This window comes from Peromyscus maniculatus, chromosome 8 (genome assembly GCF_049852395.1).
Source record: "Peromyscus maniculatus bairdii isolate BWxNUB_F1_BW_parent chromosome 8, HU_Pman_BW_mat_3.1, whole genome shotgun sequence".
Lineage (NCBI taxonomy): Eukaryota > Metazoa > Chordata > Mammalia > Rodentia > Cricetidae > Peromyscus > Peromyscus maniculatus.
Window position 1 is genome coordinate 47,097,411 of NC_134859.1, and position 25,876 is coordinate 47,123,286.

The 25,876-nt window shown below is 50.9% G+C and overlaps 1 protein-coding gene across 1 annotated transcript in view; it reads right to left on the reverse strand.

Moving 5' to 3' along the window:
• Lrrc75a (leucine rich repeat containing 75A) overlaps positions 1-25,825 on the reverse strand; it is a 46,631-nt gene extending 20,806 nt beyond the window's left edge. The window contains exon 1 of the mRNA XM_042284206.2: positions 25,431-25,825. Within this exon, the coding sequence (XP_042140140.2) occupies positions 25,431-25,676 (246 nt within the window). The 5' untranslated portion in view covers positions 25,677-25,825. The remainder of the gene's footprint in view (positions 1-25,430) is intronic.
• Positions 25,826-25,876: the final 51 nt, after the last annotated feature.

A 25,876-nucleotide genomic window follows, 5' to 3' on the forward strand; every position in this document is an offset into this window, starting at 1 on the left:
GATCCTAAGGGCCTGTCTTTGACACTAAACCTCAGCTGTGTTTCCCAGGGGGCCAATACCACAGTCGGTATTGTCATGACACTCTCTCAGTCATGAAATAAGCATCCCATTCATGATGACCCCAAATTTCTAGAAAATTTCCCCTAACTCTCCAACTACCTCTACTGTCCCACAGCTTCTCAGTGCCCATCCCCCTGCCCCCCAGACCCCACCGTTACTCAGTTCTCTTCTCCATAGAAACGGACCTGTCTTCTTTGGCCTGATCTAGTTCTTAGATCCAAGAGGCCCTGCCCTCCATAAGGCCCCCAGAAATAACAAGCACTGGGAAGAAGGAGATAATCTGAAGCATTTGTGCATTGTTGGTAGGAATGTGAACTGGTGTGGCCATTGCAGAAAATGGTGTGGCAGTTATTTAAAAAAAAAAATTAAATGCAGGATTATCCTAAGATCCAGCAATTCCATGTCTGGATGCACAGCCAGGAGAGTTGAAGGCAGAGTCTCAGAGAGACGTTGCACACTCATGTTCACAATAGAGAAAAGGGAACATTAATCTGAATGCAATAAGCTAGTCATGGAAGGGCAAATCCTGTCTGATCCACGTATGTGAGGCCCCGACAGTAGTGAACACACAGAGACAACACAACAGTGTTTGCCCAGGAACAGGGCAGGGCATTGTGGGACTACTGATCAACAGATGTTGAGTTTCAGCTTTGCAAGATGAGTTCTGGCGAGTGGCTGCACGGTCTGAATGAACTTTACACTTGACTTGCCAGGGGCTGGGCTGTAGCTCAGCAGAAGATGCTTGCATGCTCGCACAAGGCCCTAGCATCATCCTCAGCACCACACCAAAACACTAAAGAAGTTCAACTGCTAATTTTTTTAAAGACTTATTACTTTATTATGTATACAGCATTCTACCTGCATTTATGTCTGCAGGCCAGAAGAGAGCACCAGATCTCATTACGGATAGTTGTGAGCCACCATATGGTAGTTGGGAATTGAACTCAGGACCTCTGGAAGAGCAGCCAGTGCTCTTAACCTCTGAGCCATCTCTCCAGTCCTCAACTGGTAGGTTTTATATCACATATGTTCTGCCACCATTTGAAAAAAGAAAGCGAGACCCAGGCCAGAAAACACATACACTATCTTGAGGCAAGAAGAGGAAGGCACATCCACACCTGGCTTTCCCAATCCCTGCTTATTACATTTGGTTGCTAGAATTTATTTTTCCTTAAGAGTCAAGGTCTTACTATGTTGTTTCCCCTGGTCCTAAACTCCTGGGCTTAAGTGATCCTCCTGCCTCAGCTTCTTAAGCCGCTGAGATGAAGGTGTGCTTGATTTTTTTTTTTTTTTCCAGGCCAGGCAGTGGTGGAGCATGCCTTTCATCCCAGCACTCAGGAGGCAGATGTAAGTGGATCTCTGTGAGTTTGAGGCCAGCCTGGTTTACAGAGCGAGATCCAGAACAGGTAGGGCTGTTACACAGAGAAACCATGTTTTGAAAAACAAAACAAAAAATTGTTTTTGGAAGTTACTGTATGTACAGTGGTTAATATTTCTTTTCCAAATCACGCTAAGAGAAAGCTTGGGATCGTTCTATTTACATTTTTCAGCTTCTGCCTCCTAAGGCAGACTGATGGTGGCTCTCAATGTTTATCTTTTCTGGATAATTTTCAGTAATTCATGGTCTCATCGCCACATACACCGTTGCTGGTTAGAATGGAGAGTCAGCTAGCATTTCAATTCTCTGTGATTGTCCTTTGCTCACTGATCTTCCTTATCATCTCATTTTGTGACTGCCACCCCCCATCTTGGTCTCTTTTGGTCCTTTCCTACGGAGTTCATTTCCTTGGGATCCTACAGTTCAATTTCAGAGATGAGGCTCAGGTTCCACAGTAGTTATCCTGTTTCTTTCCTCCACCCCCACTCACTCACTCCTGAAGGTGACATCTGGGGACACCTGAGCACCTCAGAATGACCTTCCCCTGGGGTGGGAGCTGAATTCAGCTCAGCTGGCTGAGGCCAACCCCGGGTAAGACCAGGCACTGGCTGCTGTGACTCTGATATGGAAAAGGGACGACTCAGATCTCCACATCCATGGGCACAAAATAGGTGGTGTCCTCAGACATTATAACGCGCCTGCAGGGCATCATCAGCCTAACTCTGCTGACCATGTGTGGGCAGCCTTCACGCCCCCCAGGTCACTCTCTTCCTGCCTGTGGTCTCTGAACTGCTCTCTCTGAAAGGATGCAGACACAGGCATGAGACAGGGCATGGAGAGGGGATGGTACCCCCAAATCACTCTAAGGCCCATCTCTGACCCGTGGCTGGTGAAGTCCTCAGGCTGAGGGAGAAAGTGGTTTCTGACCTTTTATGACCAGCTCCATGATGCCTATGAGGGGTTTCTCTCAAGCTGTCCATCTGTCTTTGTTTGCAGGGTTCTCGTTGTTGGCCCCCCTTTTTGGAGAGGGGCTGTCTACTGAGGTGTGTGAGGGGAATGCTGCAGGGAAGCCACCGCTGAGGGGACCGCTAGGGCTGAGGGGACCGCTAGGCGCTTCTATTTTAAACCCCAACTCCCCCTTTCCTTTCAAAGACCCGCCCTGTAGGGAATAAGCTGGCGTCTGCCTCTCTCCTCCAGGCAATGACTCCACAGTTTCCGCACCAACACTGTGGGGAGAAGAGGGAGGCTGCAGCCCTGAATACTAACTGGAAGGGGAGACGACAACCCAGAAGCCATACGGCCATGGCCACAGCCTGAGTGCAAAGCTGCCTAATGAGCTTGTAATCAAGCACAGTCCCCCCACAACCCCCCCCCACCCCCAAAAGGAAATTAATTAATGTCCAGAGGGAAACAGGAAACGGCTAGGCAGTCTCTCCTCCAGGCTTAGCGGCTCCCAGGCAGCTTTTCTCAAGGGAGGGGACCCACCAGGGAAACACCCCGCTGCAGCTGGTGCCTGAACTCCCATCTCCTTCTGAGTGACTCTCCTTCCCGGGGAATCCCGCGGGAGGGGAGGGGAGGGGAGGGGAATGTCAGGTGCTGTTAGGAAACACAGCTCCAGGAAGCCTCCAGGGAGAGAAGCCAGGACAGCTCGGAGCTGCAGAGCTGGAGAGCTGGAGCGAGCTTCCTGGGAAGACAATGGTGTCTTGGGAAGAGGGTAGCCTTAAAGTGTACCAGGGAAGGGAGGGAGGCTTGGGACACACACACACACACACACACACACACACACACACACACACACACACACATCCAATGTGAGAAACACACAAGGATACATGGATGTAAAGGGCGGAAAGGTGCCCCCCCTTCCCAAGACACTCTCACGCTCTTGCACGCAGAACCTGTGACCTCATTTGTAGAAAAAGGTCTTTGCAGATGAGATTAACTTAAGCAATCTGAAGACACCGCCTTTGTTTATCCAGTTTCCCCAGATCCAAGCCAGGTGTCCTCAGCATGGACAGAGAAGAGGATGAGAATAGACGAGAAGGGCAGAGGCAGAGCTGGGAGGGATGTGGTGACATCTTGACGTTGAGGAGAGGAAAGAACAAAATCCCGTTGTTTGAAGGCACCCAGTCGGTGGTAATTTGTTCCAGCAGCCAAACCTAGCACAGTGGCTGGAGACAATGGCGGCACTTTTCTCCAGGCTTCCACAGGTGAAAGGGGACTCCTGGGCCAGCTGGGGTCAGCGAGGGCCACGAAGGCTGGCCCTGCTTAGCATTCTGCTTCCTTCTCCCTCAGTCCTGGGGCTTCTGTCAGGTGTCAGGTCACACAGTAGGGGAGGGCAGGTAGTCAAAAAATGACTACTTGCCCCAAAGATGGTCCCCAGCTCAATATGAGAAACTGCATTTAGAGCCAAGGAGAGAGAATGGAGGGATGGCTCAGCGGCTAAGAGCATTGGATGCTCTTCCTGAGGTCGTGGGTCTGATTCTCAGCGCCCATATGGTAGTTCAAAATCATCTGTAACTACGGGCCCAGGGGATCTGAAGCCCCTTTCTGGTGTCCACAGGCACTAGGCAAACATGTGGTATACAGGTCTACATGCAGGCAAAAGACCTATACACATAAAATAAAATAAAATAAAATAAAAAAGAAAAACAAGAGATATATCAGTTGTTAAGAGTACTTGTTGCTCTTGCAGAGGGGCCAGGTTCAGATCCCAGCAGCAAGGTGGTAGTTCACAACCATCCATAACTCCAGCAGGAGGGCATCTGACACCGTCTTCTGATCCTTGCAGGTACCACGCACGCACGTGGTGCACACACAGACATGCACACAAAACACTCATACATATAAAAAAGAGTGGGTGTAAGATGGTCAGTGATAGCATGCTTGCTTAGCACACAGGCGTTCTGGAGTTTCCAGTCCTCAGCACTGGAAAAAACACCAAGTGGGGGAAAAAAACCTCAAAGACATGGAGGCCGAAGTGAGGTGGCGCACACCTTTAATCCCGGCACTTGGGAGGCAGAGGCAGGCGGATCTCTGAGTCTAGCCTGGTGTATGTAAGTGAGAGCCTATCTCAAAAAAACAAAACCAAACCAAACCAAAATCAGACAATACATGTGTTTAGTGTTTACAAAAGTGTGTTTTATTATTTTATGTGTATCGATAGTTTGCTTGTATGTATGTCTGTGTACCACATGTGTGCAGCAGAAAATGGCATCAGATCCCCTGGAAGTGGAGTTACAGATGGCTGTGAGCCACCATGTGGGTGCTGGGAACTGAACCAGGGTCCTCCTGGTTCCAGCTCGTGGTACTATTAGGACGTGATGGAACTTAAAGATGTGGGACGTGTTGTGTGTGTGTGTGCGTGCCTGTGTGCGTGCGTGCGTGCCTATGCGTGTGTGTGTGCGTGCGTGCGTGCGTGCGTGCCTGTGGGTGTGTGTGTGTCTGTGTCTCCTGGGGAGAGGAGGTCAATGGGATGTGCCCTGGAAGGGGGCAGGACATCCCAGCCCCTTCCTCTTTCACCTCCTGGATAAGGTAAAGGTTTGCCCCACTATTCACTCTCTCAGTGATCTGCCTCCGTGGACCAAAGCCAAGACAGAAACTTCCAGGGTTCCTGTCAGCGCAATCCTTTCTTCAGGTGTTTGTTCCAGTGGGAAGCTAACTAGCACAGCATATGTATTTTTTCACAATAAAGAAAAGCCACCGAGCCTAAGATTTAGGAAGTACGTAAGCAGAGGTAAAGTCTTCATTGGTTAGCATATCTGTAGCAGGATTTCAGCACACAGGAAGCTTATTCTGGGAACATTCCCTGGGATGCTCCCTGAGAGTCCAATCAGTAGCATGGTCTAAGATATACAACCCCGCCTGGCAGTGGTGGCGCACGCCTTTGATCCCAGCACTCGGGAGGCAGAGCCAGGTGGATCTCTGTGAGTTCGAGGTCAGCCTGGGCTACAGAGTGAGTTCCAGGAAAGGCGCAAAGCTACACAGAGAAACCCTGTCTCGAAAAAAACCAAAAAAAATTAAAAAAAAAAAAAAAAAAGATATACAATCCCAGTATCCACAAAGATGTTGCAAGAGGTAGAATCCAGAGCCCCGAGGGGTGGAAGAGGGGGGCATGAGCATGGAAGGAATCAAGAAACATAAAGAATTTAACTTAGTGGCTAAAGCATCCCATGGGGTCAGGGGGTGGGGGTGGGGTGGGTGGGGGACTGTCATGGTTGGGTTAGGTAGGAAGATTAGAAAAGAAATAAGGCACTGTTCTAGAAACCTAGGGCTGAGAACACACCCTGGAAGTGGGTGCTCAGAGATCCAAGGCTCTAGTGCTAGACTTCCTCAGCCACAGGGCATCCCTAACCCAGAAGGGGCCAGAATTAAACTGTGCAAAGGTTTTCAACCTTCCCAGTGCTGCAACCCTTTAATACAGTTCCTCTTGTTGAGGTGGTCCCCGCGACCATAAATGATTTTGGTTGTTACTTCCTAACTGTAATTTTGCGACTGTTATGAATGGTAATGAACATCTATGTTTTCCAATGGTCTTAGGTGACCCCTGTGAAAGGGTTGGTTGACCCCCCCAAGGGGTTGCGACCCACAGGTTGGGAACCGCTGAAATAGGGGGACACTCAAAACACTGAGAACAAGTAAGTGACTGCTGAGTGCTTAGCCCTGAGTGGATGGTATCTCCCCTTCCAAGGCTCAGGAGCGTCTTAGAAGGTGGGGAGGGAAGGAGGTAAGCTGGAGGATGGAGGGAAGTGCTGTGGACTGCTGCCTTCCAGACACAAGTTTGGTTCAGCCATGACGTAACAGCAACTGTGCATTCCATCACGAGTGGGGGAGGGGTCCAGGAGGTCATTAATGGTTGCTGGAGGCGGGGAGACCTTTTCTTCAGTGGTGAGGTGTCCAGGCTCACCTCCCACCCATGGGCATGCCAGCAACTGTCGTTAAAGTGAGTGGGACACAGACACAGACAGACAGATGGACGTACCCAGACATGAAAGCAGAAGGGGGAGGGGCTAGTTAGGAAGAAGTAATTCAAAGACGGGGAGGATAAAAGGGAAGGGGAGAGGAACAGGATGAAAACACGTGGTGACCCTGTCCACAACAAACACACAGCCAATAAAGACAGAAGAGGGGCCCGGCAAGGCAGTGAGCGTGAAGGTGTCCGCTGCCGAGCCTGATGGCCTGTACTGTAGGAGGAGAGAGAGACACGTGGGATAGAACTCGAGGACATGTGGGCCTTGGCATGTGCACACTCACACACCAACACACACCAAGCAACAAAAAATGACTGGTTGATTTTGGTCTTAAGATTTTTAAGCAGAGCACTTAAGGGAGATTCAGTAACATTTACGACAACTTTGAAATGTGTTGAGAGAGTTTCATAGTCACCATTTTTAAAAGCTGAATTTACTGATATTTAATAATAGCTTAGAAACCTGTTAATCCCTGCTTTTTTTTTTTTAGGATGAGTATTGATAAACTTAAGAAAATTGGCTATGGGAGTTGGAGAAATGACTCAGTGTTAAAAGCACTGGATGTTCTTGCAGAGGACCAGGGTTCGGTTCCCAGCACCCAGGTGGTGGCTCACACTATTTTGTAACTTCAGTTCCAGGGAATCCGATGCCCTCTTCCAGCCTGCAAGGACACTTGCCTATTATCTCCTTGCCCCTGGATACAGTTGTGTAAGTTTACTAGATTCTTGATAGGAATCATGAAATGGGTGGAGGCAGGGGCAGGCAGATCTCTGAGTTCGAGGCCAGCCTGGTCTACAAAGCGAGTTCTAAGACGGCCAGGGCTACACAGGGAAACCCTGTCAAAAAAACAAAACAAAACAAAACAAAACAAAAAAAAACCAAACAAACCAAAAACGAAAAAGGAAATAAATAAGTGATAAATAAAAGCTTAAGGAAACCCCAGGTTTTCCACTGTGGCATACTGACTATGGAGAAAATCTCAGTGCAGGCACAAACTGCAGAATTATGATTCCATGCTGGAGGACCAGGAACACAATAGTCGTCCCAGCAGACAACAACAGAGCACAGAAATTCCCACTGTGTGGCAGCACCAGACACCATGACACAACAGAACACGGTATCACGATGGGAATGGTGCCTCATCCCTCAAGCCCTAGTGCTTAGGAGGCAGAGGCAAGCTCCCGAGTTCAGGGCCGGCTTTGGTTATATCGTGAGTTTGAGTACAGCTTGGGCTACACAAGACCTTGACTCTTAAAAACAGAAAGGATGAGGGCTGGAGAGATGGCTCAGAGGTTAAGAGCACTGACTGCTCTTCCAGAGGTCCTGAGTTCAATTCCCAGCAACCACATGGTGGCTCACAACCATCTGTAGTGAGATCTGGCGCCCCCTTCTGGCCTGCAGACACACATGCAGGCAGAACACTGTATACATAATAAATCTTTAAAAAAAAAAAAAAGAAAAAGAAAAAAACCAGAAAGGATGAAAAAGAAAAAAGGGCCAGCAAGATGGCTCAGGGGGTAACGATGTTTGCTGTATAAACCTGGCGACCTGAATTCAATCCCTGGAACCCACGTAAAGGTGAAAGGAGGTAATAGACTCCAAGGTGATCCTAGGACTTCCACACACTCTGTGACATGTGCACTGTCCCCTGCCCTCCCCCCATCATGGACACACACAAATAAATATAAAATTAAAAAATATTTTTATTATTTTTTTTCCTTGTCCTCCATAAACATTTAATGATATCATAATGCAAAATGCATTTAGTCCAATTTCAAAAGTCCCCATAGCCTATCACAGTCTCAACAATGTTTAAAAGTCCAAAGTCTCTTTTGAGATTCATGTAATCTCTTAACTACAATTCCATGTATGAAAAATCAAAAAGTAGATCACATACTCCCAACATATAGTGGCATAGGATATACATTACCATTTCAAAATGTATGGAAGGGAGCATAGTAAGGAAATACTGCAACCAAAACAAGACCTAAAACAGCTGGGCAAACTCCAAACTCTGCATCTCCATATCTGATGTTGAAATGCTCTCCATATCTCCAGTTTCATTCAGCTTTGTTGGCTGACACACATCTTTCTCTTGGACTAGTTTCACTCCCTATTAGGATCTTGTCGGCAGGTATCCCACAACTCTGGCATCGCTAACATCTTGGGTAATTACAAATTTCCAACTGTCCAATATCCGGGATCCACTCACTATCTTCTAGACTCCTCCAAAGGGCTTGAGCCACTTCTCCAGATCTGCCTTTGCAGCACACACAGCTTATCTTCTAGGCTCTGACTGGCTCTACTCCACTGCTATTGCTGTTCTTGGTGATCATCCCATGGTGCTGGCATCTCCAAAACACTGAAGTCTTCTGCTACAACTGGGCTGCACTTTCACCAATAGCCTCTCACAGACTCTCCTAATGGTGCCAAGCCTTCAGGCACCATGACCCCCTCAGTCCTGGGCCTTCAACTGCCTCTGAGGCTGCACCTTCACCAATGGCTTTACCTGGCCTCTCACAATGCCAAGCCTCAGCTGTTCTCCATGACCTCTTCATGCCTTCAAAACCAGCACCACCTGGGTGACATTTGCACATTACCAAACCTGCCACACGAGGCACAATCTTGGCCACCTCTGGAACACAGCTTCTCTGTGCTCTCAGGAAACACTTCCTAGAATATTTCACCTCAGTGATGCTGGTCTTAATCACTGCTAATTTCTTAGCTCCAGGTGACCAGCATCAAGCATCCCAACAAAGCAAAATTTTGCTTTAGTAGTTCTGGTATCTTGTTAATCACAGTTGATTCTTCAACCCCAGCTAACCAGAACCACAGAATCTTAACTCCTTTCTTCTGTCCTTAACTCTAAAGCCAGAACCACATGGCCAAAGCTGCCAAGTTCTGCTGCTTGCTGGGGCTGGAACATGGCCCCCTTGTTCAATCACATCTTCACCAGCGTTCTGTCTTTCACTGCCTAAACTTGGCTGTCCTGAAACTTGCTCTGTATACCAGGCTGGCCTTAAATTCTGAGATCTGCCTGCTTCATCCTCCAGAGTGCTACAGGATTAAAGGTGTGTGCCATCATCGCCTGACACTCCCTTTATTCCATTTCTTAATCCATTATCTCCTTGAACAGAGGATTTAGCTCCATTCCACTTTCTGGTGCCTTTTTTTCTCCTCAAATATTTCTCCTTGCTCAGCTTGCTCCTTTTCATTATAAATCTTCATTACAGTTACCACTAATATCCACATGCCAGAGTCTATACTAGACTGTTTTGCGATTTCTTCTGACAACAGAATTAATCTGAAACTCTTCACTTTAACCTTAGGAAGACTCTTCAGACAAGGGCAAAAGGCAGCCACTTCCTTCACCAAAATATCAGAAGAATGATTTCTAGGCAACATACTAAAATTCTTCTCTGAAACCTCTTGAGTCAGCTCCCAACATTACACATCATTATCAGTACCATTGTCTTCCATGCCCCTACTAGTATGGCCCCATTAAGCAGTGCTTAAAGCACCCCACTGCCTTCCTAACCCAAAGTACCAAAGTCTATATTACTTCAAATAAAAGCATGGTCGGGCCTATCACAGCAATACCCCATCCCTGGTACCAACTTCTGTCTTAGTCAGGTTTCTATTGATGTGAGGAGACACCATGACCATTGCAGCTCTTATAAAGGAAACATTTAATTGAGGGGACTCGCTTACAGTTCAGAGGTTCAGTCCATCATGGTGGGGAGAATGGTGGCATGCAGGCAAACATGGTGCTAGAGCTGAGAGTCGTTACATCTTCATAGGCAGGCTTTTATTATTTTAATTACGTGTATATGGAGGTGTGTGCGTATGTGTGTGCACACAAGTCCAAGTACCCACAGAGGACAGAGGTGTCAGGTCCCCCTGGAGCTGGGGTTACAGGAAATTCTAAGTCATCTGATGTAGGTGTTGGGAATCCAACTCTGGTCCTCAGGAAGAGCTGGATGTGCCCTTAACCACTCAGCCACCTTTCCAGCCCTAAAAATAAGATTTTTAAAGAGAGAAAAAGGGCAGACACAAAGGCACTTGAGAATTTCCTTTTATAATGAACAAAGTTTAGTCTAAGTTACCTAGGCCTAGGTCAGAATGACTTCACAATCTTGGCTGGTTCCTTATAACTTTCTCTGGAGAGTCTTCTAGTTTTGGAGGCTAGAAGTCATGTGCTGCAGATTCTTGGTGGGTGGGCTGGGCTTCCCTGGCCTCGCACGTGGAGGGGATTGATGTGCTTGGGTCTGTTTTTCTTGCTATTTTAGTGTGGATTCCTACTCATGCAACTTCACTGTAAAACAGGATGCTATGTTGCTCCAGCAGCTGCCTCGGATCTATCTAGTGTTTATCCTTCACTCTTCCTTTTTTAAAGACAGTTTCTCTATGTAGCCCAGGCTAGCCTGGAATTCATCATTCTTCTGCCCCGCCTTAGTGCACCACCATGTTTGGACTCACCTTGCCGCCCCTGCTTTTTTTTTTTTTTTTTTTTAAACTGTATGTATGCATAGTGAGTGTGTGTGTGTGTGTGTGTGTGTGTGTGTGTGTGTGTGTAGGTACACGTGTGGAAAGGCTGTATGTGGAGGTCAGAGGAAAGTTTTGTGGAGTTATTTCTCTGCTACAACTGGGGATCAAACTAAGGCTGCCAGTCTGGTGTGCTAAGTGCCTTTACTTCCTACGCCATCTCACTCTTGACTGCACCAGAGGCCAGTGGAGTGAGCCACCGCTGAGGTATGTGCATGTAGCTCTAGGATTTTGCATAATGAAAATACTCAATGATAAATGTCACAGAATGTGCGGTCTGTAAGTAGCCTGCGTGTGCATATACACTCAAACATTCCCCCAATAACACCAAGGGCGAGGTCACGCAGATGGAGAGTGGGCACATCTGGAAGGGGGATGGGCATCAGACTGAGAGCCAAAGGCACACCACTCAGATTTGGGGGTCACCAAAGCAAAGCCGATCACAAAAGTAATATATACCATCAATACACATAACTGCCACAGTCCCTCTCCCAAGAGAAACTCCCAGTGCATGAAGGGCCCTGTTTGAAGACGAAGCCTCCTTCCAGGATGGCATCACCCCCAGGCTTGGTTTCGGTCTCCGTCATCTCGCTGAGTGTCTACCATGCTCACAAGTCCATGGAGACTGGTGCCTAGAAGATGTCCATCAGCAGCCAGCTGACCCATGCCAGGCAGCTGCCAGGGAGACTACTACGTGGAAATCAAGGCAGGGAACTGCGAATAGAGGCACCACAGCCCCTGCCTAGCTTCCTCAGTATGGCTGTGTGTGAGTGTGTGTGAGTGTGAGTGTGTGTGTGTCTGTGTGTTTCAAAACAGGGTTTTTCTGCGTTGGCCTGGCCGTCCTGGAACTTGCTTTGTAGACCAAGCAGTCCTTGCCTCTGCGTCTTAAGTGCTGGGATTAAAGGTGTGTACCACCATGCCCAGCCAGTTGTGTGTTAAGTCTTTAAAAATGGCATCCTCTGGGCTGGCGAGATGGCCTAGCGGGTAAAGGAGCTCACCAGCAAATCTGACGTTAATTCCGTAGTGGAAGGAGAGAACTGATTCGTGCTACCCTCTGACCTCCACACCATGCATGCATGCACCCAAACACACACACACACACACACACACACACACACACACACACACACACACAGACATACAGACACACGCACACGCACACACTAAAATAAAGGTTAAAAAAGACACACCCCAGGGGTTGGAGAGATGGATTGGTGGCTAAGAGCCCCCGTTGCTCTCGCAGGGGACCGGGTTTGATTTCCAGCACCAGTGTGCTGGTTCATAACCATTCTTAACCCCAGGCCCAAGGGATCCTTCACCCTCTTCTGACCTCCAAGAGCACCAGGCACATATGTGATCCATAGACATGCAGCAGGCGAAACATTCATACATTTAAAATTAAATAGATAATTCTTTTAAAAAAAGGCCTTCTCTAGAAACAGACACCACACCACTGCCAAGAGTAACTTAACTATAACCTAAGAAACTACAACAATAACAAATAACTATAAAAGGATGCTTTCTCTTTAGAAAAACAGAGGACTGGATTAATTCCCCCAGGGTCACGGCTCCCCCTAGACACGGGTCAAGACAGCCACGAGAACCAGTTCTGGGATAGTTCCCTAATCACTCTTTGGAAAGAGCCCAGTGGCAGGAAGCAGGAGAGAATTCAACAACTCACTCTCCCCTGCCCGGTCTCAGACACTCTGGCTCCCGTGATTCTCCTCTTTCACGGCAGGGACAGAACAGACCTTCTGTGTGCGGTGTGTGTGTGTGTGTGTGTGTGTGTGTGTGTGTGTTTTCTCTTGCAGCTGACTGTCACTGCCCGCCCCTGCCTTCTGATTCTGATAGGTGTAGCACTCACAGTACATCCCCCAACGGGTTCCCTAAGTGTCTCTCTTTCCCAGAGCCTCTTGTACAACTGGGATTCTGTAGAAAATGGGAGCAGGGGCAGAAGTCCCAGAGGTCCCCAGGCTCCTGAATTCCCCGAATTCTTGGCATTTTGCATTTCCTCTTGGGAAATAATAAAATCAGCTGTTTATACCTTCTGGCAAACCCATGCAAGTCCATTATCCTTTCCCGTGGTGAAGTCTGTCCCATTTAGATGAAAGATTTGTTCCATCACCAAAGGATTCAAGGAAAGAGTCTCAGGGAGGAGCTGGAGGACCCTCTGCTCCTTTACAAGGGGGGACTTCACTGGAAAGAGCCCATTTCTCAGAGTGAGGAACTGAGGTCTAGAGGGCTGACTCCCTTAGTGAGGAAGTAGTAGGAACAGAAGAATTCTAGAGCCCCCAAAAGTGTCTAGCTCCACCTCTCCTGGCCACCAGCCCTTGGGAGTTACTTATATTAGACCAAGTTCTCCAGAGAAACAACCAATAGATGTATGTGTGTGTGTGTACAGGGGGGAGAGAGGGAGAGGGAACTTGGTTTATTTTAAGGACTTGGGTCATGTGATTGTGGGGGCTGGCAACTCTGAAATCTGTGGAGCAGGAGGACAGGCTGGAGGCCTACCCAAGGCCTGGGAGAGCTGTCTTGTTTTTGCTGCTAAAGGATGTGTGGAGGCAGAATCTTTCTTTCTCAGGGGGCCTGTGTCTTTTCTCGTAGGACTTCAACTGACTGAACATGGCCCATCCATGCTGCAGAAGGCAACGCTCTTTTTAAAACCCCATGTTTACTGATTTACACGTCCCTTACATTTAAAAACACCTCCAGACACATCTAGAATGATGGCTGATCAAACTGGGTGTCATAGCCTAGCCAAGGGGACACATTAAATTAGCGCCACAGTGAAGTGATGGTCTTCATCACTTTAAATCTACATTAGAGGCAAGGCCAAAGCCAAGGCCAAATCTCCAGTATTTGGACTCAGACCTCTTGCCGTTCTTCTGGGCCTGAGAGATGACTCAGACCAGATGAGGAACTCAGGTGGAATCTAGCTCACTCCCCAGCCTGAGAAAGGAGGGGTCCCCCAGGACCTTTAGCTGGCTGAGAGTGAGGCCCTGCCTGAGTGCGACTCAGCTGTCTGTCACTCTGGACAATGGGGACAGTGGGAGCTGGTGAGAAGTCACAGGTGCTCTCCCTGAGTGCTTCTCAGCAGGAGCCACGGGATGTGATGCTCCTGCCAGTGGATGGTCCAGAGGCTGCTCCCACCACTGCTGCAGCACCAAGGAAGCCGTGAGCTATCAAAGCTACAGGGAGGAGACGGCCGTGTCCCCTGAGGATGGGAGGGGCCTTCACCTGGTTTCTGGAAGGCTCCCGAGTGTGTCCACAACTTCCATGGACACTGGGAGGGAAGAAAGGGGTGAAGTAGAGGAGGCAGAGACGGACGAGGGGGAGCGGCCAACGTCACAGGGCTAGCAGCAGTCCAGTGCTCCCCGCCAGTGCCCTTGACCCTGCCCAGAGGATGTCCCACAGTGGCTATCTTCCAACCTAAGCGCAACTCAGGCAGAACCTGCTCCAATGCTGTGTTCTACGTTCTGTTCTGATGGCGGTCCTGGCTCCTCTGGGTCTCTTGGTTGGCCTTTTGAACAGTTTTCTAGAACAATTTCTGGCGGCTGGAGGTGAAGTTGAGTGGTAGTGTGTAATTAGCAAGAAACAGGCCCTGTGTTTGATTGACAGCAACACAAACACATAAACACAGATACACAGACACATTCTATGTCTGGAAATTTCTGAAATCCCACCCTAATGCCTTCTCTTTCCTTAGCAGGGCCCCTTCCTCCTGTGGTCCCATTCCCAAGCGTCCCCTCTTCTGTCTCATGGAGTAACTTGCCTTTGAGATGTCCCACTCCATCCAAACCCTTTCTGCTCCATTATCCTTGCCTGCTTGACTGGGTCGATTTCCAAGCAGCCAAAGCTGTTCTTGAGAGGTGAGAATTCTTGGAAAAGGTAACTTGGATGCTTTTGTGTCTGAGTGTCCATATCCCAAACTAGCCCCTCAGTGTTCTTGAAGGTCGATGGGTCTGCAGCTTTCTGGAAACCCCTGGGCAAGCATGCTGCCCACCACCGTTTTTACTCTGAAACACCAGAGCTCCAGGAGGACATGGCCAACTTAAGGCTGCAGCTGGGAACAATAAAAGTTCAGTAGGACTGGCGGCATACTTTAGGAAAACTAAATCGACTGGGATTAGAGTCTGGAGGAACTGGGATTAAGTACAGGGCGTGGGACACACCCAAGACTGAAGTTCCTTGGAGAAGAGGGAGAAATAAGTGCAGGCAGTCTGGGAAGGGGGAAAGGGATTCCTGGACCCTGGCAGTCTGTGAGAGCTCAGTAGGGATGGACACCATTTCTTTGCTTGTGTCCTGGGTGTCCCAGATGCAGTCCAGATCCACTCAGGGTGTCTTTGAATCTATCTGATGCTCTTTAATAGGTAGGAGTGTTGAAGTGGATTTCCTAGAACAGCAGTCCTCAACCTGTGGGTCGAGACCCCTTGGGATCCAATGACCCTTTCACAGAGATCACATATCAGATATTTACAGTACGATTCATAACAGCAGCAAAATTACAGTTACGAAGTAGCAACAAAATGCTTTTATGGTTGGGGGGTCACCACAACGTGAGAACTGTATTAAAGGGCTGTAGCCTTAGGAAGGTTGAGAACCACTGCCCTAGAAGATTCAAGAGGATGATGACGAGCACTGCTTGAGATGTCTGAGGCAAGCTCTGGCTGTGTCTCATCGTGCTGTTCCCCGCTCCCTTCTCCTTCTCCTTCTCCATTGCACTCTGAGGCGATCTGAGCGGCTGTGCTGAAGGATTTAGTAGAGGGGGTGGGACTCCCGACCAGTCTCAGCTCATAAAGATCTGAACTTCTACACACTCTCACCAAGGCTGATTCCAGAACAGCTGTGCAGGGGATGCTGGGCCCGGGTACCTGAGTGGGGCTGAACTACGAAGATGCTGAATGGGCTGAAAGCTGCCTGTGAAGGAAACCCAGGTGATGGTAGACCTCACCATCAAATGGCTTTAATACTCTAAGTTCTTGGCTTTGCTGGGCTGCCAGGAGCAGAGGCAATTAAGCTCTAACATGGAGGTAATGAGCCGTCAAATGTCAGTTATCATTCCAGCCTTCATTGTTTCCATACCTTAGATTAAGAAACGATGGTCTGCAAAAGTGTCACCCAGAGACCGTGCTCAGGACAGCTGTGCCCCCCATCTTTCAATGTCTGCCCTGCCCTTACCTCTCTCCTGCTCATGCCACAGTAGAGTGGGAACCCAAGTTACTTGCTCCAATCCAGGGAGCCTGGAAAAATGCCACATTAGTCATTGCAGCAGACACAGGCTTCCAAATCTTCTCCAGCCATCACTAGCCAGGACAGCTCCTTGGGAGACCCAGTCCTGGCTCAGTTCCACGTGACAGATCCGAACTCTTCTCTGGGTCATTTGTATTTCCACTAAACATCTACACTCCTATTACAGAATGCCTCACCCTTCTCTTCCACTGTCCATTTTTTCCAGTGAGAGAGCTGGTTGGATCCTGGGTGCTAGGACCATAGCCAGAGTGGGACAAGGTAGTCAAGGAACCTATCAGAAGTGCCCTGAGCCAGCTCTTACCTGGGGGTGGGGTGGGGGTGGGGTGACACGTGGGGACAGACTAGAAAGCTCTCCCATGCACCCTCCGTAGCCCCAGCTTTCTGTGTTCACTCATATACTAGTGAGGGGATATGGTGGGGGGGGGACAGGGACGGGGGGGTGGGAGCACGGAGCTCCCAGGTGTGCTGTCATAGGCCATGGCAGGAGAGGCGCTGGGCTGGACAAGTTCAGAGTGGGAATCTAGACTGTTTAGGTCAGGGTGTTAGGCACCTGCCCACAGCACTTAGGGAGGGAATTCTGCTCTGCTCCTGCGCAGGAGACAACCTGAGGCTCAAGCCCAGAGCTCCAGGAGGCACAAGCTTCATAGACAAACTTTAGAATAAGAGCAGGTGGGGGGGCGGCACAGGCCTTCTCCTTCGAGGTCCTAACCCTTGCCTGGTGTTCCTTGGTGGGAGAGGGGTGTCTGGAGAACCATGGGCAGCCTGTGGCTGTGGGTGGTGCTCCATGGAGACACCAGCTGTGGAGTTGGGTAAAGTCACAGCTCAGAGGACCCAGAGGGCAGGAAGGTACAGTCCCTGAGCACTGGGTAGCTAGGAGGGCCCGGAAGAACACGGAGAGAAAGTCCTAGTCAGAAAGTGGCAGGTGGCCTGGCTCCCTGCAACTGTGTGTCTGTGACCACTTAAAAGCCCCATGGGGAGGAGGGGAGCATTCAGTAGCCAGTGTACCTGTGTAGACCCCTGGACCACTCTCAGTCAGAAGCAAGCCAGGGGCTGGAATCTGAGTAGCCATACTTAGCTCTGATTGCCCACCGGCCACGGAGGCCATTTTCTGTTCCTCCGTCCTTTCTAGAAAGAGCATCCTGGCCCAGAACAGCGGGCTCTGACTCCCAGCTAAGGCAACCACGCTGCTTAGCTGAACACATGCACCTGGCGTGACCTCTTGGGTTCCCGCCACCATTGGTGAAACAGAGCACAATGTTGCTGGGGCCTTCCCCACCAGGTTGCACACTGGTCCCCCTATGTCTGGAGCTGCCCCTTGAAGAACAACAGGTCCTCAATCACTGAATACATTCGTCCAATTATTCTTTTTCCTTTTGCTCATCTATACTTTCTTATTTTCCATAATGACTGACTACTGCTTTTGATAGTATATTTAAAGACCTACCATTTGTACTTTAAATAACACTCTATTAATCCCACATTTTTTTTTAAGGAGCATGGTGGCATACAACTATAGACTGAAAACGCATGAGTCACTATTCAAGGAGTTAAAAGGGGGCTGGAGATGCAGCGCAATTGGTAGAGTCTTGCCCAGCAGACACGAGGCCCCGAGTTGACCCCCAGCTCCGCAGGAACTGGGTATGGTGGCATATGCCAGCAATCCCAGCACTCAGGAGATGGAGACAGGGGGATGAGAAATCCAAGGTCATCTTTGGCTCTCCGGAGAGTCGAGCTGGCTAGGCTACATGAGACACCCTGACTTACAAAAAGAGAAAGAGAATGATTTAATGAATGGGTGAATGAATGAATATGGTTTGGGGCCTAGAAACCCACAGACAGGGTCTCCAGAGCCTGCTCTCCCTGCCTCGGCACTGTGCTTACATCTAGACAACCGAAAGGAGCCAAGACCCCCTTTCTTGTCTGCCAGGACACCCTCCAGTTCTCACAGCTTCACTGCTCATCTTCCTGTGTGTAGGCTTGGGAGAAGTACAGAGGGGAGCCCACCAATCTCAGGCAGACTAACGGGAGACTATTTTTTTTTTTTTTTTTGAGACAGTGTTTCTCTGTGTAACAGCCCTGGCTGGCCTTGAACTTGTAGAGATCCACCTGCCAAAGGCGTGTGCCACTATGCTCGGCTCGTTTTGTTTATTTTTTTTTAAGATGGAGGTTCACGTAGTCCAGGCTGGTCTTAACTCCCGGTCCTCCTATCTACCCCTCCCCAATGCTGGTATAAAAGATATACACCACATCATCTTGTCCCAAGAGACACTTTCAAAGTCTGCTTTTTACCCAGGGAAATCAGAGATACTAAGTGGGGAGAGACTCAGAGAGACACAGAGACCCATAGAGAAGCCCCAGGAAGCAGAACGTAGAGAGGCAGGAAGGACGGAGATGGACGCGGAGGAGATGGAGGAGACGTGGGCAGAGAGAGGGGCAGCTCCGCGGGGGAGCAGGGTATTTCACTCTGCTTTTTACCACGGTAATAAAATGTCCCAGGCTGGTAATTTATACAAAACAGACTTTCAAGTTTATTTAGCTCACAGATCTGGAGGTCAGATACCCGAGAGCACAGCATGGCCCCTGGAGCATCACATTCTGACTGTGTTGTACCAGTCTCGACTGTGAGACAGGGCGAGCGAGCATGTGTCAGCTCAAGCCACCAGTCCCAGGAGCCCCACCCTCCCGACCTCATCTTACCGTAAATACCCGCCAAAGGCCACATGCCCATATACTAGCATCATGAATTTGGGGGTTGGCTTTGTCACACAGGAGGTCACATTCAAATCATAGCACATGGGCCTCCGGCTCAAAGTGAGTCCGCCTCTGCAGGAAAACACACTCGGGTACTCCCTAGTCTCAGCTGGACTCCTATGGACTCCTATGTCTATCCTGGTTAGGATAAAGTTAGAAACATCAAAATGCCACATCCCTTTGAGCAGCAGCTGTCGGTGGAACTCCATATGGTTGCAGCAGCCAGGAGTCTGAGCTAATAAAAGTTTAAAAAAAAAATAAAGAAGGAAAAAAAAAAGCTGGGAAATGCTCCCAGAGAGCCACGTGGGCACCACTCAGAGCCAGGCTGGGTGGGGTGGGGAGAGAAGCAGGCGCTGTCAGAAGGGTCCCGCCCCTGCTCAGCCATGCCAAGGTCTCGTCCTCATTTCGAACACTCAACTCCTTGAGTCATGGTGAGGTCCGATGACTGGGCCCTTCCCCCTCCAGTGCTTAGCCGGAGGATGAGGCAGGGCAGGAAGGAGTCTGGGCAGCTTTTCCTCCCCTCTCCAGGCTCTCAGCTGGGCCTTTCAGGACAGGCTACTATTACAAGGGCCATGGGATCAGTGCCCTTACAAAAGAGGCCCCAGAGCAGCCTTCTGCTCCTGCCTACAACGAGGGCCCTCAGAACCACAGCCTGTGGGTCCACACCAGATGTTGAACCCATTGGCACCTTAGTCTTGGGCTTCCAGCCTCTGGACAGCCGTTGTCGATAAGCTATTCAGCCTCTGGTATGCTGTTCTAGCAGCCTGAAGGAACCAATATAACTGGCGGAAACACAGCCAGGACGCTCTGTAGCAAGGACCAGCAAACACACAGATCTGCATCTATGAATATCCATGTGTGCACCTGTGTGTTTCTTCATATACAACCCAGTGCTGCTCCCGGTGGGAAGGTGAGTCAGATGGCTGCCTGAACATCTCTACTTAGGGGAGGGGACTCTTCTAATGCTGACCCCACCTCTGGGCATTCTGACGGGGACAGTGTGGAGGGATACTAGCCAGCTGGTAGATCTCTGTGAGCTCGAGGCCAGCCTGGTCTACATAGGAGTTTCAGGACAGCCTGGGCTACATAATGAGATTCTGCCGCCCGCCAAAGAAAAGAAAAAAACCCAAAATAAACAAGTCTACAGGGATTTTTCTGAAACCTGACCATGTGTCAAAGGTACCTCGTCTCTGGCTTCAGTCCCAGGAAGGCACATGCAGAACCGTCACGATACTGGGGGAAAGGCGGTATGGCTTCACTACCCTGCACGTCAGAGGTGGAGGCCAGGACATGGCAAGAGCTCAGAAGGAACAGCTTCAGACAATCTCCAAAAAAGATGGTAAAAGGAACCCCTCGCATGCCCCACCGGATCATGAAGTCAGAGAACTAACCTACTACAGGCCCTATGGTTAGCTTGGCCACTAGAGAGGTCGCCGTGTTCGTGGCTAGTGTCCCTAGCTGCTGTGGAAAGCAACAAAGCAGGCCCCTACATCAGAAGCCTCTGTACCTTCATCCCTGGGAACGCCTGCGTGCAGCCCAGACAGACTGGCAGAGTTCAAACAGGAAGGCTCCTTTGTGAAGGGAATACATGGGATCCTGCAGGAGCTGACCAGGAATGGGGGGACCCAACTATCCCAGCAGGCTTTGCTCTCCGCCTGCCACCTCAGCAGAGGCCCCAGACTACACCTGCCCAATGGGATCCTGTGGTGCCAAGGCTGGGAACCATGCCACGCTTCTCTCCAAGAACACCTCAGCCTGGCAGGATGCCAGGCATAGTTAAGCTTGTGGCCATCAGGGATTTCCTGAAAACTGACATGCCCTGAAACCTAAAAGCAAACGCACAGGATCTTAATAGCCATCCTGGTAGCCTGGTAACCAGATGCAGGGCTGAAACAGGGCCTCCGAGGGCTTTCTGAGGACACACCACTTTGACAGTCTGTACATATATCTCACAAACCTGCAGGTTTTCCTCCTCCTCCTCCTCCTCCTCCTCCTCCTCCTTCTTTTTGGACAGGATTTCTTTGTATAGCCCTGACTGCCTGCAACTAGCTTTGTAGACCAGGTTGGCCTCCAGGGATCCACCTGCCTCTGTCTCCTGAGTGCTGGGATTAAAGACATGGGCCACCACCGCCTGGCAGCCTGCAGGTTTTTAATATTGTACCATGGATCCCGGAGATGGTGGGTCTCTACTCTCAGGAAGCACGTGACCTTGTCTGACAAACGGAAGGTCATGGGGAAAGCTACGGATGACTAAATACCTTGCACTGTGGTGGTACTGGCGTACTAAGTCGATGCCAGAGCGTGGGCTGGTGTGCTCAGGAAGCTGGCCTGATGAAGGTCAAGGGCACACGTGGAAACAAGGAGATGCATTCCAGGTAGAGGAAGAATAAGAGGCCGCAGTGGGGACCTGCCTGCTCAGTGAGTGGTGGACCCCCACTGACTCACCTACGGAGAGTCTCTTAGGAGAGTTATGGGAGGGAAGAGATGACCTTCAAAGGCCACTGTGCTTATCTTTGGGCAGAAGACCTGCCAGTCACCAGGGAGTCTCCAGGCACTTGGACATTATCCAGTTCCTCTTGGGTCAGTGATATGTATAACACCCTAGCGCCCATGTGGTTGGTTCTTGTTTGCGGTGTGGTTTCTGCTCTCCGGCACAGGAAGACAGCTCCCAGAGCCACGAATCCAGGCCACACTAAGGTGAGGCCAGTCCGGCAAACAGAGGAACGGCTCTGCCTGTCAGGGACATGACACGCCAGTAGTAACCAGCCAACTGGACTCTCTACAGGGAAGTAGATGCGAGCGTTTGGACAGGTATCTTCAAAGACCACGAGGCTTTAACTTGTGGTGCTCTTGGGACTGGTCCCTTCCTCTCCAATTCTGCTTCCCAGCCACTACGAAGGTGAGCAGCTTCCTTGGCCACACACTCACTGCCATGATGTACCGCCCTACCACAGGCCCAAAGGACCACTACCCGAAACCTTCCAAGCTGTGAGCCCAAACAGAGCCTTGCTCATAAACTGACCACCTCAGGTCTTTTGTCATCGTAACAGCTGACTAACACAGTAGGAGTGTTGTTGACCTCAGGGATGGGTGACCTCGGCGGGATTATGCCAACTCCTCTTACTCTGCTGCTGCTCCATGAAGAAGGACAACACAGCCTGAAATTCTGAGGCCTGGAGAGAAAAGGCTGGACTCAAACAGCGAGAGTTCACCTTCCATGGAGTCCAGCACTTATCCTTTGTCAGATAATTCCTTCCCCAGGGCTCCTTAAAGATGCCAAGTCTGAGCCCCCAAACCCACGATGGACGGGGAGCAGGAAGGCCTAGGTGAGGGGTGTGATGGGGTAAGAGTGGGGGAATGAATTCTTTTATCCTCAAGAGCGTCTGTTCCAGACTGCTTCTCAACTCCCTGGTCTAGGCCTGAAGAGAAAGGCCACATGACCTTGTCCCTACCCCAGATACACCCAAAGTAGGCCAGAGTCTCCTGGTTGCCATGAGAACACATCTTGATTGGCAGTGCCAACAAAATTTCACACACTTGATAGCATTTGCTCTGCTCAGTACCCAGGATCCCTCTTTGGGGAAGGAGGAAACAGCGCAGGGAGGCTACCCCTGGGTCCAAGGTGGCAGCAGGCAGAGAACCAAAGGCCAGCCACGCAGGCTTGATCCTCGGCCCCAGGCCCTTCTGTTCACACTGTTCCTAAAGGGAAAGGGATGGCTCTGTGATCCTTCAAGGCAACTGCCTGGCATGCTGCCTGCACCCTTTGAACGGTGTGAGGCCTCGCCACGAATGATAAGCTGGAGAGTCTCCAGGCAAGGCAACACTCCCGGAATCCTTCAAGTGGAACCAGCAGCCATAAGGCATCAGCTCATCGTGAACTGCCTGCCACACGTGGTTCTAGACCATCTCTCCCTGCAAACCACAGGGCAGGGGGCACGGAGGGATGAGACACGAGCAGTGACTCCAGTCGTGGGCTCTACAGGTCGCGCTCACGGGCTCCGTGCAAATCTTCCGTTCTTTGCAAGATCCCGTGTGTCTGTCTGAGGAGAGAGTGTGCGAGGTTCTTCCGGAGCCTCAGAAAGATCAAGGACCCAGTCCTTGAGGATCACAGGAGTTACGGACCAATGCTTCCTCTAACCCTGTACACGCTCTGAACACACAGAAATCCAGTGTCACCCCCTCGGGAGCAGCTCAACTGGAAGAATGTTTGCCTGGCACAAGGTCCGGAGCTTGATCTCCAGTACCAAATAAACTGGGTGTGTGGCTGGTGCTTGTCATCCCAGCACTTTGGGGTGGAGGCTAGAGGATCGGAAGTTCAAGGTCATCACTGGCTACACAACCAGTTAGGGGCCAGCCTGGAACATAGGAGACCTTGCTTCAAAAAACCAAAACCCCAAACCCAAACATTTAGTGCCAAACATGTTATCAGCTACAGGAGAAAGTACTACATGAACGGAGGGTGGTCAAAACTGCCCCAGCTCCTGCCAGGAGGAAACTATAAGACGAAAATAGTATTTGGGGGGAGGGGGGGGGGAACCACCTCAGACTGCAGCACAGATCTGGCTAGACACTCCGCTAGCTGGTTTCAGGGTCCTAGAAAACACCCTTCTCATTAGTCACAGACACTTGGCCGTCTCTGAGCTCCACTCCCACAGGCTTAAGGTCAATGACCATTTCCTGGAAGGGCCCTGATCCCCACATTACAGGCAACACAGGGCAGCTCTCCAGGTCCACAGCCCTCATTGTCAGGCACAGGGCAAGGGAGCCCCAGAAAAGGGGGACGTCTAATTAACCCTGCCTCTTCTCTTTAGCCCTCCCCAGGCCGGTGATTGGAGAGGTGCCAGGAATCCAAAGACACACAAGCAGGAGACCCTAAAGGGAGAGAGGCCCGGGTTCCCACAATGCACTGTGTAATTATACCGGATACCCCAAACATCTGCCTTCTCCCGAGACCTCAGCCTCCTCCAGTGGGCTTCTAACTAGTGCTTGCCGATGCACCTCCATTTTCTCCCTACCCCTCCAGAAGCGCCTGTCAGCTTCTTCCAGGCTTTGGTATTCTTCAGAGCAGCATTCCCAGGACTGGGGAAACAGCATGTAATTCGCGCAACCCTCTTACTGTGTATTTTGAAAATGGCTTATGATGGATCTGGAAAATCCACTTTCTGTGTGAAAGCGACAGGGTTACCATGGAGGCCATACAAGGTTGGCTTCTAATCTTCCCAAAGACAGAGAAAATACACACCACTAAAAGTTATGTGGTGTAAAAATGTCGTCTTTGCTGATTCAACCCAGGAAAAGTACCTGGGGGTCCAGCAGCCTCTGGGGCATCACTGTGGATGTTCTTAGGAAAAGCAGAGGCAGAGGTGGAAGCTAAGCCTACACCCTCCCAAGTCCCCTCGTCTCTACGCCTCTCTTTCGAAGTGCGCACACCTCAGGAACAAACTCCGGAGAAACATCCTAAGGGTGTGAGGGAAGCCATGGTACAGAATCCAGGGAGATGTGGATCCAATTAGAGACTCTAGAAGCTCCTCCCAGGAAGTTGTTCCTACAGCCTCTTCTATCAGTAATGGGAAAACCTCACAAAGGTCAGCTGAGGTTCTCCTCCCCTATCGGCAGCAGACTGCCCTATCTACTGGGGGTCCTTCAAGAATACAGGGTCCGTGTGAGTCCGGGCTACAAAGCCAGACCAAAGCAATCTGTTTACCTTTCTGCAGAGCACTCCTGCCCCTGCCACTCAACAAGACCCTGTAGTACAGGCTACCACGTTCCCCAAAGGAAAACAAAAACTAGAGAGGCGGGTGACAGCATCAGCCCTTGCACTGAGGAATGGACCAGATCTGTAGTTTGCTCCTAACCAGTGGGTGAGGACAAGGCTGAGGAAGAGCACAGGCAGCCTCCGTCTCTGATGGCCAAGAAACCAAGCCTAGCTTTATACTGGCCAAGACTTCGGCAGGGGCTCATGGCGAGGGCCAGCCAAAGTTAGGGAAGGTGAAACCACCATACACAACATCTCTGGGTGGCAACGACCTAGGGACTAAAATCTTACCAGTCCTAGGGACATGCCCCAGAAGCTGGCTTTAGCAGAAAACTGCGCATTCCCTGGGGACCCTTGGAAGAGGGTGATAGGTAGTGGGCAGAGGAAGAGAGCCCTGGCCCAGACCAGGCATACATTTCTGTATCCTCTCTTACCAGCTAACCCAGGGGACCTGTGGAGGAGAGGAGCAGGGACAATGGTCCAACAGGTCCCCTTCACCAGCCTCGCTGGGTCAGCCTTCCTCGCCCTAGCCTGAGGCCCCAAATTCAGCGGGAACACAGAGGCACCTGCTGCCACACTGCTCCATCGCCGCGGAAGGGGGACCCTGGGCGGTGCCGCCGGACGCTCTCGTGTCTCCCCCTCCCCTACCCCCCGCCCTCTTCGCAGGGGCGGGGCGCTCCGGGAGCCGCCGCGCCCCCCGTCCCCCCCTCCCCGCGCTCACCTGGCGCAGGTGCTGCAGCAGCGTCCCCGCCTCCTCCCGCCGGCCCTGGCGCACCATCCGCAGCAGCTCCTGGACCATGCCGACGCGCCGGTGGTAGGGGGGCAGCCCAGCGCCCGCGCGCCCCGCCTTGTCCCCGGCGCGCAGCAGCAGCGACGCCCAGAAGTCGGGTCGTTCGCGGCGGGGGCCGGGCGCCGCGCCCGGGCTGGCTCTCTCCGCCAGGCTGCCCTTGGTCTGCCGAGTGCCCATCCCGCCGCCCGCCCGGGGGCTGCGCGCGCCGGCCCAAGGCCGCGTCCCCCCCGCCGGCTGCGCGCCTCCCCGGCGGCAACTTTGGGGGAACTGTTGCGCGCGGGAGGCGCGGGGCGGGGGCGGCTGCGGCCCGCGCTCCCCTCGCTCCTCCCTCCTCGCTGCCCCGGCGCGCTCTCCCGGCGCTCGCCGCCAGCCTGTCG